Source organism: Aquarana catesbeiana, linkage group LG12 (assembly GCF_042186555.1).
Source record: "Aquarana catesbeiana isolate 2022-GZ linkage group LG12, ASM4218655v1, whole genome shotgun sequence".
NCBI lineage: Eukaryota > Metazoa > Chordata > Amphibia > Anura > Ranidae > Aquarana > Aquarana catesbeiana.
In genome coordinates this window covers 220335381-220354560 of record NC_133335.1, presented here as the reverse complement: position 1 = coordinate 220354560, position 19180 = coordinate 220335381, and the positions used below count along the sequence as shown (strand labels likewise).

At 43.7% G+C, this 19180-nt stretch overlaps 1 protein-coding gene across 1 annotated transcript in view; it reads left to right on the top strand.

Annotated features, from left to right (window-relative positions):
* LRRC45 (leucine rich repeat containing 45) overlaps positions 1-19180 on the top strand; it is a 54998-nt gene that overhangs the window by 23801 nt on the left and 12017 nt on the right. Inside the window, exons 7-14 of the mRNA XM_073606710.1 lie at positions 2525-2637; positions 2712-2770; positions 2859-2936; positions 6695-6830; positions 11478-11555; positions 13749-13860; positions 16444-16514; positions 16598-16690. Coding sequence (XP_073462811.1) covers positions 2525-2637; positions 2712-2770; positions 2859-2936; positions 6695-6830; positions 11478-11555; positions 13749-13860; positions 16444-16514; positions 16598-16690 — 740 coding nt within the window. The remainder of the gene's footprint in view (positions 1-2524; positions 2638-2711; positions 2771-2858; positions 2937-6694; positions 6831-11477; positions 11556-13748; positions 13861-16443; positions 16515-16597; positions 16691-19180) is intronic.

The window sequence follows — 19180 nt, the reverse complement described above, 5'->3', positions numbered from 1 at the left end:
AAGGAATCTTAATCTTAAGACTTTGTTCTTAGTGGCAATAACGTCAGCAAGGAGAATTGGTGAGCTGCACGCCCTATCTGTTAAGAGACTCTTTTTAACTATCTACACAGATAGGATTATACTTAAAACCGATCCGCGTTTTTTGCCAAAGGTGGCGTCAGCACACAATAGGTCGCAGGAGATCATCCTGCCAACCTTTTGCTCTAACCCTTTGGGGGAAAAAGAAGGCAAATTCCATAATTTGGATGTAAGAAGGACTTTATTACATTATCTGGAGGTAACAAGTAATTTTCGGTCCTCGGACTCTCTATTTATTCTTTTTTCTGGTAAGAAGAAGGGCCAGCAAGCTTCTAAGGGGTCTATAGCTAGATGGCTTAAATCAGCTATTTTAGCAGCCTACTCTCAATCGGGGCTATCTCACCCGCTGGGAATTAAAGCGCATTCTACCAGGGCTCAGGCCACTACATGGGCAGAAATGGCTGGTGCCACCCCAGATCAGATTTGTCGGGCGGCTACGTGGTCAAGTTACCTTACGTTTGTCCATCATTACAGGCTGGATCTTCTGTCAGCAAGTGAACAAGCTTTTGGCAGAAAGGTCTTGCAGGCTGTGGTCCCTCCCTAAGTGGGTAAGTCTCTGTTATCCTCTCAAGGTGCTGTCCTGAAAGACGTTAAGGGAAAAATCAAGTTAGACTTACCGGTAACTTGTTTTCCAGGAGTCTTTCAGGACAGCAGCAACCCGCCCTTATTGTATTAAATTACTATGCTGTGACTAACCATATTCTGATTATGTGTTCCAGCTTGGGCCGGAGGTTCTCTACTACTACTACTGATGATAAGTGGGAAGGAGCCTCCTTTTAAAGTTTAGTGGAGGTGTGTTTCCTGTCAAGTGGGTGGAGCCACGCTCTCAAGGTGCTGTCCTGAAAGACTCCTGGAAAACAAGTTACCGGTAAGTCTAACTTGTTTTTTTAATGCACGAATCTACGAATTTTCAAATTTACGAATTTACTAATTTAAAAATTTTCGAATTTTTGAATTCACAGATTTACTCATTTACAAATTTTCATATTTTTTAATTCATAAATTTACTAATTTAAGAATTTTCTCATTTTTAAATTCACTAATTTACGAATTTTTGCATTCTTAAATTCACGAATTTACTAATTTATGAATTTTAGCATTTTTCAATTTACGAGTTTTTGAATTTATGAGTTTTTCAAATTTACGAATTTACTCATTTACGAATTTTCGCATTTTTGAATTCACAAATTTATTCAATTACGAATTTTCGCATTTTTCAATTTACTAATTTACGAATTTTTCGAATTTTTGAATTTTCAAATTTACGAATTTTTGCATTTTGGAATTTTCTCATTTTGGAATTTATGAATTTTTGAATATTCGGGTTTAGGAATATTCAGAGAAATTCGTTAAACGGGTTTTCGTCAATTCGAATATTTCCAAATGAACGAATTTCTCGAAATTCTTTAAAAAACTAATTCGGAACGAAGCTAATTGCACACGTCTAGTGCTTATGTATATTCCTGTATTGTGCAGATTCTTCCACAGAGCAATTGAATCTCCAAATTCTCCATTATTGGTAAATAAAATAAAACCAAACTGAGTGTAAACCCGGATCCTCAGTAGTGGGAATTAATGTGCAGCAAATGACAGGTGTTTATTTATCTTCAAACAGACAAAAAAAATCTCTTCCACTACCAGAGATCTAACCCCAGTGGAAACCGACTCACTAAATGTGAGAGGAGAGAATTCTTCAATCCTATACCGGTCTCCTCTCTCCTCCATGGGCTTTGGCATATATTACCTCAATACGAGGATAAGATGACACCTTGTGATCCTGCCATGAAGGTCCTTGTTCCCGGCAACACAACTGTTTATGGCACAAGAGAAACTGAGTGGGAAGGGGGGGGGGGGTGATGGAGACTATCCCCTAGTATTTATTATTTAGTCCACTAATAAAATGTGGTCCAATATTATCCAATGGCTGTAGCTCCTCCTAGATCAGAGTATTGGAGAAATCCTCTGTGCTCATATACTGAAAGAAGAATAAAAGGACAGAGGGCGCCACCATCTAAGTGTAGATTTTATTAGATAATGAAAATAAAAACCAGTATATATATATATATATATATATATATATATATATATATATATATATATATATATATATATATATATATATATATTCACATGCAATAGTAGAAAAGGAGCACATCATCCTGCAATGTATGTGGATATCACCTCCAAAACATCCAGGGAAGCATCTGAGTGTAGCAGAGTAGGGCGTGAAAGTGGGTGTATACCATAAGCAGAGCTCGACAGGGAAGAAAAAATGTTTCTTGAGAAAATGCATCGGACAAATACAAACATTGCGGCATATTATCCCCATGGTGAACAACAGGGGAGACATGAGTATAGACAACCCTAAATATCTACTTCAACTTTGATTGGCCACTATTGGTAACTCTAAGGAATAAGGTTACCCGTTTGTATTTTTGTGTTGCAGAGCAGGGTGTCGATCACAACCAGGACAGGCAGACAGTGAGGAAGGATCATGTGGACCAAAGACAGATTCTGACGAAGGAAGTCCAGAATCTGAAACAGGAGAAGAACAAGCAGGTAAGTAATGGACGTTCTGTAGTCCGGTGTCTGAGGACGGTTCTCTGTAATCTGTAACTGATTTCTTTTTGCAGTTCCTGGACTTGATGGGAACCATTGACAGGCATAAGGAGGAGATGAGTCGCTCAAACAGGTTGGTTTTGGAGAGGAAAGTCTAGGACTGGAAGATTATTTTTATTACTTTTTTCCTTTATGCTTTTTTTTTTTTTCTTTTTAACCAGGACGACGACCTTACAGATCGGTAAACTCCAGGAAACACTCGAGGATAGGAAATCTGTTGTAAATTCACTTACAGCCAAGTAAGGACCACTATGTGGAGCCCCCTGTTAGAGCCCCCTATAGGAGCCCCCTGTTAGAAAATTCATAAAGTGGCTTTGGTGGTACTGTTTTTTGAGCGCTGTATTTTCAAAAAGACAAAAAAAATGGAGAGAATTTCGCTGTGGGGTTTTGTGTTGCAGCAAACAAGTCCAAAATAGTTTATTACAAAAAAATAATATACAAAAGCATAATTGTCCGTTAGGACATGAGCTCTATGACAAAGACTGGCAGGCATACATAATATGCATAATTTATACAATTGTACAATGAACATTAAAAAGTGGCATAGTAACTGTAGAGAATCATACAAGAAAAATCCCAACGCGTTTCGTCCGTATGTAGTAGAGGGCTTCTTCAGGGGAGAATGATACGAATTTCTAAAAGTTACAATATGTAAATAAGTACATTGATAACCAAACAGTAGAATATGTTGATTCCAAAAGTACAAAATAGGTCTAGAGCTTTATATTTACCACTGACAGCTGTACATCATGCCTTCCAGAAACTATGCCTAAGGTTGTTGCTCAATGATCCAGACAGTAAGGACCACTAGGTGTTCTATAGGAGCCCCCTACTAGAAAATTCATAAAGTGGCTTTGGTGGTACTGTTTTTTTTTTTTTTTTTTTTTTAAGCGCTGTATTTTCAAAAAGCCATTATGGCAACCTAAAAAAAAATGGAGAGAATTTCCCTGTGGGGTTTTGTGTTGCAGCAAACAAATCCAAAATCGTTTATAAAAATAGTTTATTACAAAAAATGATATACAAAAGCAAACCTGTCCGTTAGGACGTGAGCTCTATGACAAAGACTGGCAGGCATACATAATATGCATAATTTATACAATTGTACAATGAACATTAAAAAGTGGCATAGTAACTGTAGAGAATCATACAAGAAAAACCCCAACGCGTTTCGACCATATGTAGTAGAGGGCTTCTTCAGGGGGGAAAGATATGAATTTCTAAAAGATACAATATGTAAATAAGTACATTGATAACCAAACGGTAGAATATGTTGATTCCAAAAGTACAAAATAGGTCTAGAGCTTTATATCACTGACAGCTGTACATCATGCCTTCCAGAAACTATGCCTAAGGTTGTTGCTCAATGATCCAGACAGTAAGGACCACTATGTGTTCTATAGGAGCCCCCTACTAGAAAATTCATAAAGTGGCTTTGGTGGTACTGTTTTTTTTTTGAGAGCTGTATTTTCAAAAAGCCATTATGGCAACCTTACCATGCGTTGCGCACTGCATATGAATGGGCCCTAATACACTGAGTCCATGCGATAATATGACACATGCTCTCCAGTGCTCCAGAGGTTCAGTATATGCATCCAAATGGTAACACATTACAAAAATAGGAATGGTCCACTGATGCTGCCCTCCTCAGATAGGTATGATGTAAAAAGAGTTGAAACTGAAGATTTGCACCATTGCTAAGAGGTCCAGATACAACTTTATTCCATTAAAGGTCAGGGGTACAATTCAAAAAGTATCCAATGCGGTTTTAGGGGTCTAAGTGCCCCCTTCGTCAGGGCTAGAAAGAATATTTTCATATCATCCTGATATCCGTATAATATCCCCTCCACGGGGTCATAATTTAACCTCTTGCTGCCTGCGCTATAGGCGGAAGACGGCTACAGCGTGGGCCTAAATTGCCGGGAGGGTGTCCATGTACGTCCTCCCGGGCATGTGATGCCTGCGCACCCCACTCTGTGATCAGAGAGTTCATGAGACTTGGCTGATCACAGATCAGAGTAAGGGCTAGTTTACACTCGCTTCAAAACAAGGCTTCGGACAGGCTTTGTTAAAGCTCTCTGAACGCCAGTCAAAGCTCCTGTCAGCAAATAAAATAGTTAACTTACAGTCCTGTTTACACATGCTTTTGCTTGGTGAGGCTTTGGTGGAGCTTCGATGAGGCTTCGATGAGGCTTTGGTGGATCTTCGATGAGGCTTTGGTGGATCTTCGATGAGCCTTTGGTGGATCTTCGATGAGGCTTTGGTGGATCTTCGATGAGGCTTTGGTGGATCTTTGATGAGGCTTTGGTGGATCTTTGATGAGGCTTTGGTGGATCTTTGATGAGGCTTTGGTGGATCTTTGATGAGGCTTTGGTGGATCTTTGATGAGGCTTTGATGAGGCTTTGGTGGAGCTTCGATGGGGCTTCAAGCGAGCTTTGCCATAGACTTCTATGGAGGCTTTGAAGACACTTTGAGGAACCACTAAAGCTACATGGGGTATAATTTTTGAAGCAAAGCCGAAGAAAAGCAAAAGCAGGTGTAAACAGGACTGTAAGCTAACCATTTTATTTAGTGACAGTGTTCAGAGAGCTTTAACAAAGCTTGTCCGAAGCCTTGTTTTGAAGCAAGTGTAAACTAGCCGTTAATGTGTGTTGAAGCCGAAGCAAGTGTAAACGGCCCCTTACCATGTGATCAGTTGTCAGCCAATTACAGCTGATCACGTGATGTAAACAGAACAGATTACCTACCGCCTTGTGTAAACGGGACATTGGTCCCGCACACTCAAGACCCACCAGTAGCACCTACCAGTGCATAACAGCACTGCTAAGCATTGCCACCTATCAGTGCCCATCAGTACTGCCAATCAGTGCCTCATCATCAGTGCCACCTACCTATCAGTGCTGTCCAGCAGTATCCCCCTCCAGTGCCCATCAATGCAGCCTGCTCAGTGCCCATCAGTGCCACCTATCGGTGCAGCCTCATCAGTGGCACCTCATCAGTGCCCATCAGTGCAGCCTCATCAGCGTACATCAATGAAGGAGAAAATGTACCTGTTTGCAATTTTTTTTTTTTAACAAACTATGAAAACTGTTTTTTTGTTTTTTTTTCAAAATTTTCTGGCTTTTTTTCTTTTGTTTTTAGGAAAAAATAAAAACCCCAGTGGTGATTAATTACCACCAAAAAAAAGTTCTATTTGTGTGAAAAAAATAATAAAAATCTCATCTGTGTAGCATGACCACACAATTGTCATTCAATTGTGACAGCGCTGAAAGCTGAAACTTGGCCTGGTCAGGAAGGGGGTTTAAAGCCCAATAAGCAAGTGGTCAAAACCAATCGACATGGAGGGGATGTTATATTGATTGAGGTTAAATTATGACCCCGTGGAGGGGATATTATACGGATATCAGGATGATATGAAAATATTCTTTTTAGCCCCGATGAAGGGGGCACTTAGACCCCCCTGAAATGCGTTGGCTACTTTTTGAATTGTACCGCTGACCTTTAATGGAATAAAGTTGTATCTGGGCCTCTTAGCAGTGGTTAGGCGCTTCAATTTCAACTCCTTTTTACATCACACTACAAGCCAAGGAGACTGTGGGGATCCTCGGGGGTGTAGAAGCCGCCTGCCCAGGAACCAGATCATTTTACACCAACAGTAAAACCTTAAGATAACAATACTAGTAAAATAAACCTACGGGGTCCAGCGTTGCCTTTCCACTTTCCTAAACTCCTCAGGAAGATTTTGACAGGTAACTGCGAAAAACAGACATAGGAGGGTGCAAACTCCTAATGCACTAGGTGTTTCTACCCTCCGGTGTGTGTTTTTTTTTGCATTTCAGTCCAGGCATTGGAATAAAAACATAACCACCATGTCCTGAACTCGGTGTACCCATTCCTACTGGGTGGGTGGGTGGTGCTTGCCAGATGTTAAAAGTGCATACCAAATGCCCCTTTCTGCTACGTGATTGAACACAGTGCGTGTATTCTTCATTCTTCCAGGTTGCACATGTCTGACGCTGCTCTGGCTCTTTCACAACAGAAAGCACAAGACCTGGAACTGATCCTCACTCAGACAAAGCGTGACAGTGCCAACCTGCGGGAACAACTTGCTAAAGAGCTGCGAAAGGATAAGGAGGTATATGGGGAATGTTTTAATGAGGGGGATGTTGTACTGACCCTATCATTGGGCAGAGGGGTATTGTACCAAGTTTGAGTTTATGGGGGGAGAAATGTATTACGCAGATCTTTGCACTAAGGGCCCTTTCACACTGGGGCGGGGGGCGGCGTCGGTGGTAAAGCGCCGCTATTGTAAGCAGCGCTTTACCGTCAGTATTCGGCCGCTAGCGGGGCGGTTTTGCCCCCCCGATAGTGGCCGAGAAAGGGTTAAAAACCACCGGGAAACGCCTCTGCAGAGGCGCTTTGCCGGCGGTATAGCCGCGCTGTCCCATTGATTTCAATGGGCAGGAGCGGTATACACTCCGCTCCTTCACCGCTCCGAAGATGCTGCTAGCAGGACTTTTTTTCCCGTCCTGCTAGCGCACCGCTCCAGTGTGAAAGCCCTCGGGGCTTTCACACTGGAGAGACAGCAGCGGCTGTTTCGGGTCGGTTTGCAGGCGCTAGGGCCCTAAAGATAATGTAGGATTTAGGGATAATGGGGTTGATTTACTAAAGGCAAATAGACTGTGCACTTTGCAGTTGCTTCAGAGCTTAGTAAATGAGGGGAAGCTCTGCTGACTTCTATCATCCAATCATGTATTTGTTTTTTTTTCCTTGCACCTGATTGGGTGTTCATTGCAAAGTAAAGGTTTACCTCATTTACTAAGATTTGGAGCAACTGCACTTTGCAAAGTGCACAGTCTTTTTTCTTTTAGTAAATCAACCCCAATATATTATTACCTTGCTTAAGTGGAGTTCCAATTAAAACAAAATAAAAAAATAAAAGTCAGCAGCTACAAATACTGCAGCTGTTGACTTTTAATAATCGGACACTTACCTGTCCCAGGGTCCAGCGATGCGGGGGATCGAAGCCCCCCTCGTCTCCCCCTCCTCTCTGCGACGCCGGCATTGTCCCTGGGCGCCCGGCTGAGGCGGGGGAGAGAGGTGATCTCCCTTCTGGTGCCACGGGTGTGCCCGGAGGAAGTGGTAGCTGGAACCATCTAAAAAGAGGGTTTCCGCTCCCCCCCCTCCCAAAACAAATGACATGCCAAACCTGCCCTCTCACATGCAATGTTCTATGTGTGTCAGATGAACTATGAATAGAATATGAGATAAATCTATCGGTATGGGGGGCTCACTGGGTAGCTGAGCCAGCTGCTGGTCCAGGATCCTGGGTGGATCCTGACCATATGGTTGGGATCTCTTCAGAGCCTGGACCATCTCTGTGACATCAGCTCACAGGGGGCTTTAGCCCAAACTGCAAACTGCACTCCTGTGATCCATAGGAGAAGTACAGCAAAAAAAAGCTTTGGCTATACTTCTCCTTTAATTGTTTGGTTCTCCAAGAATGCTAATTTGGGTCTTCCGTGTGCTTGCCCAATTACAGCGGATCATCACCCAATCCAGTAAAAAAAAAAAAAATCCAGATTCTAATACTCTCATCTAAATTCTATTAAAGGGTTAGTTTGCCTTTAAAAAAAAAAAATTCTCTAAGCAGTTCACAAACACTAATTCATAATTTTAAAGCCCAACTCCGGGCAAAAAAAACAGTTTTCCTATGCAGTGGGGCTGTGCTCGCACTGCAAGGGTTAACTGCTTATTTTTTCCTGGGGAGAGGAGAGCAAAGATATACCGTATTTATCGGCGTATAACACGCACTTTTTTTCCCCTTAAAATCAGGGGAAAATCGTGTGTGCGTGTTATACGCTGAGCCCTGCTGTTTCTGAGGGAAGAGGAGCGAGCGCCGCTGAATTACATAGAGCTGCAATCTCCTGTGTACCTGGCGCTCCGTCACTCACAGCCACGCCCCCAGGCCCCGCATGGGGCCACTGTTCTGTCTATCATATGAGCAGGGCCAGGAGGCATGGCTGTGAGTGACGGAGTGCCAGGTACACAGGAGATTGCGGCTCTGTGTATTTCAGCGGCGCTCGCTTCTTTTCTTCCCTCGGAGACAGCAGGGATAATCCAACACTGGCGAGGCTGCAATAATGATGGGAAAGGTGAGGCTGCAGATGGGCACTGAACAGGCTGCATTGTTGGTCAATTTATAGGCTGCAGATGGGCACTGAACAGGCTGCATTGTTAGGCAATTTAATGGCTGCAGACGGGCACTGAACAGGCTGCATTGTGTGGCAATTTAATGGCTGCAGATGGGCACTGAACAGGCTGCATTGTTGGGCAATTTAATGGCTGCAGACGGGCACTGAACAGGCTGCATTGTTGGGCAATTTAATGGCTGCAGATGGGCACTGAACAGGCTGCATTGTTGGGCAATTTTTTAGGCTGCAGATGGGCACTGAACAGGCTGTATTGTTGGGCAATTTAGTGGCTGCAGATGGGCACTGAGTAGGGTGCATTGATGAGCTGTGACCCTAATTTTGCTTCAAAGTTCTTTATTTAAAATGTACGTTTTTTCCTTAAACTTCCCTCCTAATATTGGGGTGCGTGTTATACGCCTTTACGTGTTATCCGCCGATAAATACGTTACTTACCTGATCCTCCCAGCACAAGACCAGTCCGGCACCCCCCCGCTCCAGCGGTCTTGAATAGTGGACTGTTCCTGACGTCATCAGACCCAGAGCATGCTTCATAGACCAGGAACAGTCCACCACTGGACCGCGGGGGGAGCGCCGTTTTCTGGGGGATTGAAGGATCGGATGAGTATATGCTTTCTGCTTACCCCCAGGCAAAATGAGCTGCTACTGCATGGGAGTTGATCTTTAAACTAATCCAATTTAAAAATATCAGTGTATACTCCTCCCATACTGTAGATCATTCATGCATGCATTGAAGCCTGCCCCAAACACTTCTGATATTTTTCACAGCTCCGTCCTGTCCTCCCGACAGACCAGCCATTAGGATTCACACCCCCCTAGCAGTACAGAAGGGAGTGCCATCCTTCTTCCAAGCCCTGCATATATGCATTGTGCTCTCCGCTGGGTAAATGAGCTCAGCAGATGCGACGAGAGAGTGTTGCAGCTGCTGAGGTCAACTACGGCCACAAGAGATAGAGCTGCATATTCAGGGCTCAGAAGGATGGTGCTCATTCCTATACCAATAGGGGGCGCTCATCCTAACGGCTGATACTTCCTAGAGAAGAGGACAGGATGAAAAGTATCAGAAGAGTTCACTCCATATGCAATATGTATAGGAAGTCTGGGACTCACTCAGCCCACCAACCTCCCACCCACAAATAAAATATCAATTTTGTGTTGACTGAGCTTTTTAATAAATGATGTGTGCCCTATATCATTGTTTAACCAATAAATTATCCAAGTTGACTCATACTGTAAGTTAAATGACCATTTGGTTATTGGAAGGATAAATACTGCAAGGCTGGAATTGTTTGATACTTTCCTTTTGTTATTAACCGCTTCAATACCGGGCACTTTCGCCCCTTTCCTTCCCAGGCTAATTTTCAGCTTTCAGCGCTCTCGCACTTTCAATAAGAATTGCACGGTCGTGCTACACTGTACCCAAATGACATCTTTATCATTTCATTTTGTTCACACAAATAGAGCTTTCTTTTGGTGGTATTTATTCACAAATCCGTTTTTTATCATTTGCGATATAAGCGAAAAAAAAAGAGCGGAAATTAAAAATGAAAAAAATAAAAACATTTTTCTACTTTCTGTTTTAAAAGAAATCCAATAAAATCTAATTTTGTCATAAATTTAAGCCAAAATGTATTCTGCTACATGTCTTTGGTAAAAAAAAAATCCCGTTAAGTGTATAATAATTGGTTTGTGAGATGTACGCAGATAATCATGTACAGATGTATGCAGATGATCATTGGGACATATGATTTTGCTGTTACATATGTGGGGGACAGGTGTTTTTACTGTGTGGGGACACTATTTTGGGGACATTGGGCTGGTGATCAGTGTGTAAAAAGCTGTAAAAAACAGCTCATACTAGCTAATCGCCGGCTTCAGCAATCCACTCTCCTCTCCTCACTGACAACTTCCTTGTGAGGAGAGCTGATCGCCTAGCTCTCTATTTACATCACTTGACGGCTCTGATTGGACAAAGCCGTCATGTGATCAGGAGGGCCAATCACAGAGCCCTCCTGCCGATCGGAGATGCGCCGTGTCCGGGTGACACGAGCGCATCGGGATTTTGCCGTTGCGTGACACGTGCGTGCGCGATCCCCCTCCTTCTGGGGGGACGTTCCTGAATGTCCACTCAGAAGGAGGAAGCGTCCACCCGGCCGTATATGTGCAGTGGCCGGGTGGGGGGTGGTTAAGGCTGCATTCACACCTGAGCGTTTTCAGCTTATAAAACGCTTGTAAAACGCCCAACAAGCAAAATCCCATTCATTTCAATGGCACCTGTTCACATCTGAGCGTTTTGTCACCTGAAGCAAAACGCCTGAAAAGCGCCCTTAGCTCAAAACAGAACATGAGCTTCTTTGGGGCAGATTACAGCCGTTTTTTTTCTGCCTTTTACATTGGTGGCCTGAACAAAATCGTGGCAAAATCGCGGTAAAAAACGCGCGACTTTGAAACGCTCAGGTGTGAATGCAGCCTCAATCTTGCGATGAATGTGGGAAGAGATCCCATAAAACAGAAGGCAACTCCAGTCAGTAGACTGTTAGATAAAACATCAATAACAATTTTCTTTTTAGGACTTTGCAACACGTGAGCTGAGACTTAGGCAGGAACTGGCAGCTTCCAATGAGAAAATCCTCGTCTACCGCAGCAAGGTAAGCCTAGAATCAATGCTGTATGATAACAGATTGCAAAGGAGATTGTAGCATTTTAAAAACATTTTAACTGGATGATTATACTCTGTAAATATGTTTAACCACTTCAGGCCCCGAAAGTTTACCCCCCCTCTCTTAATGATCTTTTTGCGAGACGGCACTGCGTTACTTTAACTGATAATTGCGCGTGTGACGCTGTACCCAAATAAAATGTATGTCCTTTTTTTTCCCCCACAAATAGAGCTTTCTTTTTGGTGGTATTTGATCACCTCTGTGGTTTTTTTTTTTTTTTTTTTTTTTTTTGCGCTGTAAACAAAAAAAGACCGACAATTTAAAAAAAAAATATACATATATATTTTTTACTTTCTGCTCTAAAACAAATCCAATAAAAAACATGTAAAAAATAAAATTTCTTTATCAATTTAGGCCAATATGTATTCTGTTACATATTTTTAGTAATAAAAAAAAAAAAAATCCCAAATAATCATATATTGGTTGTTTTGCGCAAAAGTTATAGCGTCTATAATCTATGGGATATATTTTTGGAATTTTAATTTTTTTACTAGTAATGGCGGCGATCAGCAACTTATAGCGGGACTGCGATATTGTTACGGACAAATCGGACACTAAGTGACACATTTTGGGGACCAGTGACACTAATACAGCGAGTGTAAGTAATCTCTCTGCAGTCACTGTACAGCAGAGCTCAGAGAGGGGGAGGGGGAAGCAGCACAAGGAACCAATCAGTTAATGTGCCTACAAGGAGAATGCTGATAGAAAGAGAAAGCAAAGTGACAGAGAGATGAGATCATCAGTGTACTACTTTTTCCTTTCACTGTCCAATTGAGGTGCAGAGTCATGGCGGCTGGGGTCAGAAGTGAAAAGGATGAATCATTAGGACATTTAGATGTAAATCGTTTTTATTAAAAGCTGGTAGCCAATACATTGTTTCAGGAAGGCATTAACCACTTGCCTACCAGGCACAAACACCCCCTTCCTGCCCAGGCCATTTTTTGAAGGACAATTGCACGGTCATACTACACTGTACCCAAACACATTTTTTTAGCATTTTCTTCACACAAATAGAGCTTTCTTTTGCTGGTATGTAATCACTGCTGGGTTTTTTATTTTTTACAAAAAAAAAAAAAAAAAAGACCAAAAATTTAAAAAAAAAATAGCTTTTTTTACTTTTTTTCTGTCAGTAAGTTTTGTAACTAAGTTATTTTTCGTCTTCACTGATGTGCGCTGATGAGGCGGCACTGATGGGCACTGATAGGCTGAACTGGTGGGCATTGATGAGGTGGCACTTATGGGCACTGATGAGGCGGCACTGATGAGGAGGCACTAATATGCCACACTTATGGGCACTGATAGGTGGCACTGATATGTGGCATTGATGAGCACTGATAGGCGGCACTGATGGCCACTTATAGGCGGCACTGGTGGGCACGGATAGGCGGTACAGATGGGCATTGATGGGTGGCACTGGGCGACACTGATGTGCATTGATGGACAGCAGTGATGGGCAATGATGGGCAGCACTGGTAGGCGGCATTAATTGCCAGCACTGACTGGCATGGCTAATGGGCACTGATTTGTGGCACTTGTGGGCACTGATTGCTGCCACTGGTGGGCTCTGATCACTGGCATTGGTGGGCATGGTATTTTATTTATTTATGGCACTTTATTTATATATTGTAATCAGGGCACTGATGATCAGTGCCCTGATTACTTCCCTAGCTGTCCACCTGTGAGGAGATGCCGCTGATCGGCTCTCCTTTCCTCACACTCTGTCAGTCTGAGGTGAGGAGAGCCGATTACCGGCATCTCCACGTATACATGTGACCGGCTGTGATTGGACACAGCTGATCAAATGGTTAAAGAGCTGCGGACGCGGCTCTTTACACAGATCGGTGTCGCACTGTGTCCTAGCAACACGGTGTGGCCATGATCGCCGCGCTGCACGCCCCCGCGGGCGCGCGAGAGCGGCCGTTCTGTGCCGCCGTCATATGATGGCGGCCCAGAACAAGAGCTGCACCGCCCCGCCGTCATATGATGGTGGGCGGGCGGGCGGCAACTGGTTAAAGTCAAAGCATTAGCAATGCGGTCAGCCGTGGCAACCTCCATAGTCTCTCCTGACAGGTGGACCTTAAAGTGATCCTAATGATGATTGTCCATTGTATGACCCCACAGGTGGAGGAGCTGGAGAGGAAGTGCTCAGGACAGCAGGAACAGCTTTTCGAGCTAAAGCAGGAACTAACCAACACAAGTGCAGAGCTCAAGCTTCGAGCAATTCAGGCAGAAGGTAGGTGCTGGTTGTTGCAAGGCATAAGGTCTATGTAACCCCAAAGATTAATAAGATTTTATATATATATATATATATATATATATACAGTATCTCACAAAAGTGAGTACACCCCTCACATTTTTGTGAATATTTTATTCTATCTTTTCATGTGACAACACTGAAGAAATGACACTTTGCTACAATGTAAAGTAGTGAGTGTACAGCTTGTATAACAGTGTAAATTTGCTGTCCCCTCAAAATAACTCAACACACAGCCATTAATGTCTAAACCGCTGGCAACAAAAGTGAGTACACCCCTAAGTGAAAATGTCCAAATTGGGCTCAATTAGAGATTTTCCCTCCCGGTGACTCGTTAGTGTTACAAGGTCTCAGGTGTGAATGGGGAGCAGGTGTGTTAAATTTGGTGTTATCGCTCTCACTCTCTCATACTGGTCACTGGAAGTTCAACATGGCGCCTCATGGCAAAAAACTCTGAGGATCTGAAAAAAAGAATTGTTGCTCTACATAAATATGGCCTAGGCTATAAGAAGATTGCCAGGACCCTGAAACTGAGCTGCAGCACGGTGGCCAAGACCATACAGCGGTTTAACAGGACAGGTTCCACTCAGAACAGGCCTCTCCATGGTCGACCAAAGAAGTTGAGGTCACGTGCTCAGCGTCATATCCAGAGGTTGTCTTTGGGAAATAGACATATGAGTGCTGCCAGCATTGCTGCAGAGGTTGAAGGGGTGGGGGGTCAGCCTGTCAGTGCTCAGACCATACGCCGCACACTGCATCAAATTGGTCTGCATGGCTGTCGTCCCAGAAGGAAGCCTCTTCTAAATATGATGCACAAGAAAACCCGCAAACAGTTTGTTGAAGACAAGCAGACTAAGGACATGGATTACTGGAACCATATCCTGTGGTCTGATGAGACCAAGATAAACATATTTGGTTCAGATGGTGACAAGCGTGTGTGGCGGCAACCAGGTGAGGAGTACAAAGACAAGTGTGTCTTGTCTACAGTCAAGCATGGTGGTGGGAGTGTCATGGTCTGGGGCTGCATGAGTGCTGCCGGCACTGGGGAGATACAGTTCATTGAGGGAACCATGAATGCCAACATGTACTGTGATATACTGAAGCAGAGCATGATCCCCTCCCTTCAGAGACTGGGCCGCAGGGCAGTATTCCAACATAACGACCCCAAACACACCTCCAAGACAACCACTGCCTTGCTAAGGAAGCTGAGGGTAAAGGTGATGGACTGGCCAAGCATGTCTCCAGACCTAAACCCTATTGATCATCTGTGGGACATCCTTAAACGGAAGGTGGAGGAGTACAAGGTCTCTAATATCCACCAGCTCCGTGATGTCGTCATGGAAGAGTGGAAGAGGACTCCAGTGGCAACCTGTGAAGCTCTGGTGAGCTCCATGCCCAAGAGGGTTAGGGCAGTGCTGGAAAATAATGGTGGCCACACAAAATAGTGACACTTTGGGCCCAATTTGGACATTTTCACTTAGGGGTGTACTCACTTTTGTTGCCAGCAGTTTAGGCATTAATGGCTGTGTGTTGAGTTATTTTTAGGGGACAGCAAATTTACACTGTTATACAAGCTGTACACTCACTTGATACAAATGTTATAAATGAAATTGCAGTTCAGTGAGTAAAATAAGTATTTGACCCCAAAGCAAAACATGGCTTAGTACTTGGTGAAGAAACCCTTGTTGGGAAGCACAGAGGTAAGACGTTTCTTGTAGTTGGTGACCAGGTTTGCACACATCTCAGGAGGGATTTTGGTCCTCTCTTCTTTACAGATTTTCTCTAAATCCTTAAAGAGGAACTGCACTCTGCTCACATAATTTGTAATAAAAACATGTTTGCCATTCTGAAGCTTCCCTCCAACCACTTTGCATATTATTTTATATATGCTGTGATTCTGTACTTGCCAAATATGCTGCAGAAATCTCCCTCCACTGAGTCTGGCTGCAGCCATTTTAACTGTGGGCAGCTGAAGCTGCTGCCTGTTCACTTCCTGGATTCACACAGAGGCACACCTCCAGCTCTGCAGCTCTCATTGGCCCTCTTATGACTCATTCCTGCAAACTCCCAGGAGAGAGAAAGAGAGCTGTGCATGATGTCATAAGCCTAGGGTAATTACCAGACAAGAAACAGGAAGGGGGCTGTATAAGGTATTTACTGGCAGAAAAAAATGTTTTACTATCCAAAGTTAAAACAACAAGGGCAAGGACGTAAAGAACATGAAAGCATGGATCCATCCTGCCTTGTATCACCGGTTCAGGCTGGTGGTGGTGTAATGGTGTGGGGGATATTTTCTTGGCACACCTTGGGCCCCTTAGTACCAATTGAGCATCGTGAGCAACTGAGTATTGTTGCTGACCATGTCCAACCCGGTACTAGCAAGGTGTACCTAATAAAGTGGCCGGTTAGTGTAAATGCCCGTAATAAATAAAGAAATAATTAAAACAATGCAAATAGATAAGATTTGAAGAGGAATTGGGATTTATTTGTACCCAGGCAGGTGGGCCTTGGCACTACATAGATGTTGGTAAACCTAAAAGAGTTTTTTTTTTTTCTTCACAGAGCGTTTGGAAGCAGAAAAAAAGAGATTCCGACAGGCCCAGGATGACGCCAATGTTCTGCGGCAGAAAGAAGTAAGCCTTTGTGGACTGTTTCCTGCTTCAGCTTGATGTCCCGGTAGCGTCAAAGAGCGAGCCTAACTCTTATGTAATTACAGTTGGAGCACATGACACGCCACCTAGAGGACAACGAAAGAGCTGCGCAAGAAAGAGTTCAGCGGATTGAAGCCACAAAAATCGCGCTCGAGGAGGTGAGATCTGCTGGATTATTCTACATATAGCCGTGTAAGGAGAAAAAAAGCCACATGCAAGATGCAGTAGGCTACTACTGTCCTACTCGAGTCGGTAAAATATAATTGGTGGCTGGTTATTACAAGTCATAGTACTTTATAGATTGCCTGTTTGAAGCACTGAATATGCCGGAAGCTATTTGTCAGGACAGGTTCACTTGCATGACGTCTCATCGATTTCTTTCCATATATAATAGGGCTTGCATGGTATATGGGACGTGCAAAAGTGATGGTAAATCTCTCCGATGTGACAAATTGCAGCTCAGCACAGTTAAAGTGATTGTAAGGGTTCGTGGTTTTTTTTTTTTTTTTTAATTTTGTTTAACCGCTTCAGCCCCGGGAGATTTGGCTGCTGAATGACCGGGCCATTTTTTGCGATTCGGCACTGCGTCGCTTTAACTGACAATTGCGCAGTCGTGTGACGTTGCACCCAAACAAAATTGACGTCCTTTTTTTTTCCCACAAATAGAGATTTCTTTTGGTGGTATTCGATCACCTCTGCGGTTTTTTATTTTTTGCGCTATAAACAAAAAAAGAGCGACAATTTTGAAAAAAAAACACTATTTTGTACTTTTTGCTATAATAAATATCCCCCCCCCCCTTTTTTTTTTTTTTTTTTAAAAAAAAGCAAATTTTTTCTCTGTTTAGGCCGATACGTATTCTTCTACATATTTTTGGTGAAAAAAAAAAATCGCAATAAGCGTATATTGATTGGTTTGCGCAAAAGTTATAGCGTCCACAAAATAGGGGATAGATTTATAACTTTTTTATTATTTTATTTATTTTTTTTTTTTACTAGTAATGGAGGCGATCTGCAATTTTTATCGGGACTGCAACATTATGGCGGACACATCGGACACTTTTGACACATTTTTGGTACCATTGTCATTTATACAGCGATCAGTGCTATAAAAATGCATTGATTACTGTAAAAATGTCATTGGCAGGGAAGGGGTTAACACTAGGGGGCGATCAAGGGGTTAAGTGTGTTCCCTGTGTGTTTTTTTTTTTTTTTTTTTAACTGTAGGGGGAGGGGATTGACCTAGAGGAAGTGACAGATCGTGGTTCCTAGCTAATACGAACTCACGATCTGTCACGCCTCACAGAACAGAACAGGGATGTGTGTGTGTGTTTACACACACACATCCCTGTTCTGCCTCTCGTGCCCGCGATCGCTCGTGGCCGGCGGTCATCGCGATAGTCGTCCGCGACTATCGGCACCCCCCGCTGTGCAGCGGGCGCCTGCTATCCCAATCCCGCGAGCTGATGTATAGCTATGACGGCTCGCGTGATCGTGCTGACCTGCCACAGTAAAATGATGGCGGCTGGTCGGCAAGCGGTTAAAATAACAAACATGTCATACTGTGCAGCTCGTTTTGCACAGAGTGGCCCCGAACCTGCTCTTCTGGGGTCCCCCGGCGGCTCTCGCGGCTTCTCCCCACATCAGTTAACCCCCTAGGAGAAGCGCTTCCCCAAGGGGGTTACCTTGCGGGCGCGCTCCCGAGTCCATCATTTGTGTCCATAGACACGAATGCTGGACTCGGCCCTGGCACCCGCGTCATTGGATTTGATTAACAGCAGCGGGAGCCAATGGCTGCGCTTCTATCAATCTAGCCAATCGGGACACGAGACACTGGCTAGAGCTGGTGTGCTCGTCCCCCACGTGAGAAAAAGAAGGTTCAGGTAGGTAAAACGGGCGGCATTGGGGGGGCTGCTGCACTGCAAGAGGTTTTTCACCTCAATGCATAGAATGCATTGAGGTGAAAAACCACGAAGGTTTACAACCCCTTTTAAAGCAGGGGTCTCAAACTGGTGGCCCACCAGCTGTTGCGAAACTACAAGTCCCACAAGGCATTGCAAGGCTGACAGTTACAAGCATGACTCCTAAAGGCAGAGGTATGATGGGACTTGTAGTTTCGCAACAGCTGGAGGGCCACTAGTTTGAGACCCCTGCTTTAAAGTGTTACTAAACCCAGGATCCTGCAGTCACTATATCTGGTCTCACAAAGAACATGGAAATGCAATTATTTTAGTAAACATAAACTGCTAAATACCTTTTCTCATCAGCGGTATATAGCAGTCTTGTGACTTCTATCAGTGTCTGGTTAAAGCTTGTAGGAGGAGTTTTCATTCTCCTCTGACTGTCCTATGAGGCTGCAGGACCCCTGACCCTCTGTCTGGACAGTGCTGATCACATGCACCCTCCCAAGAAAAAAAAAAAATAAAACACTCTAGCAATACAAACTGAGCATGTGCAGAGTGCCCCAGAGGCTCTGTTCTATCTGGAGATGGATTGGGGACAGTGGAAGAAGGAGCGGATCAGAGAAGACCGGATCAAACAGCCTTTTTAGACAATGCAGACGATAAACCCCTTAGGTGCCACAGTGAGTATAACAAGCATGCTTTACTGCTTGTAAAGACTGATTTTACTGTTGTGGGTTTAGTAACACT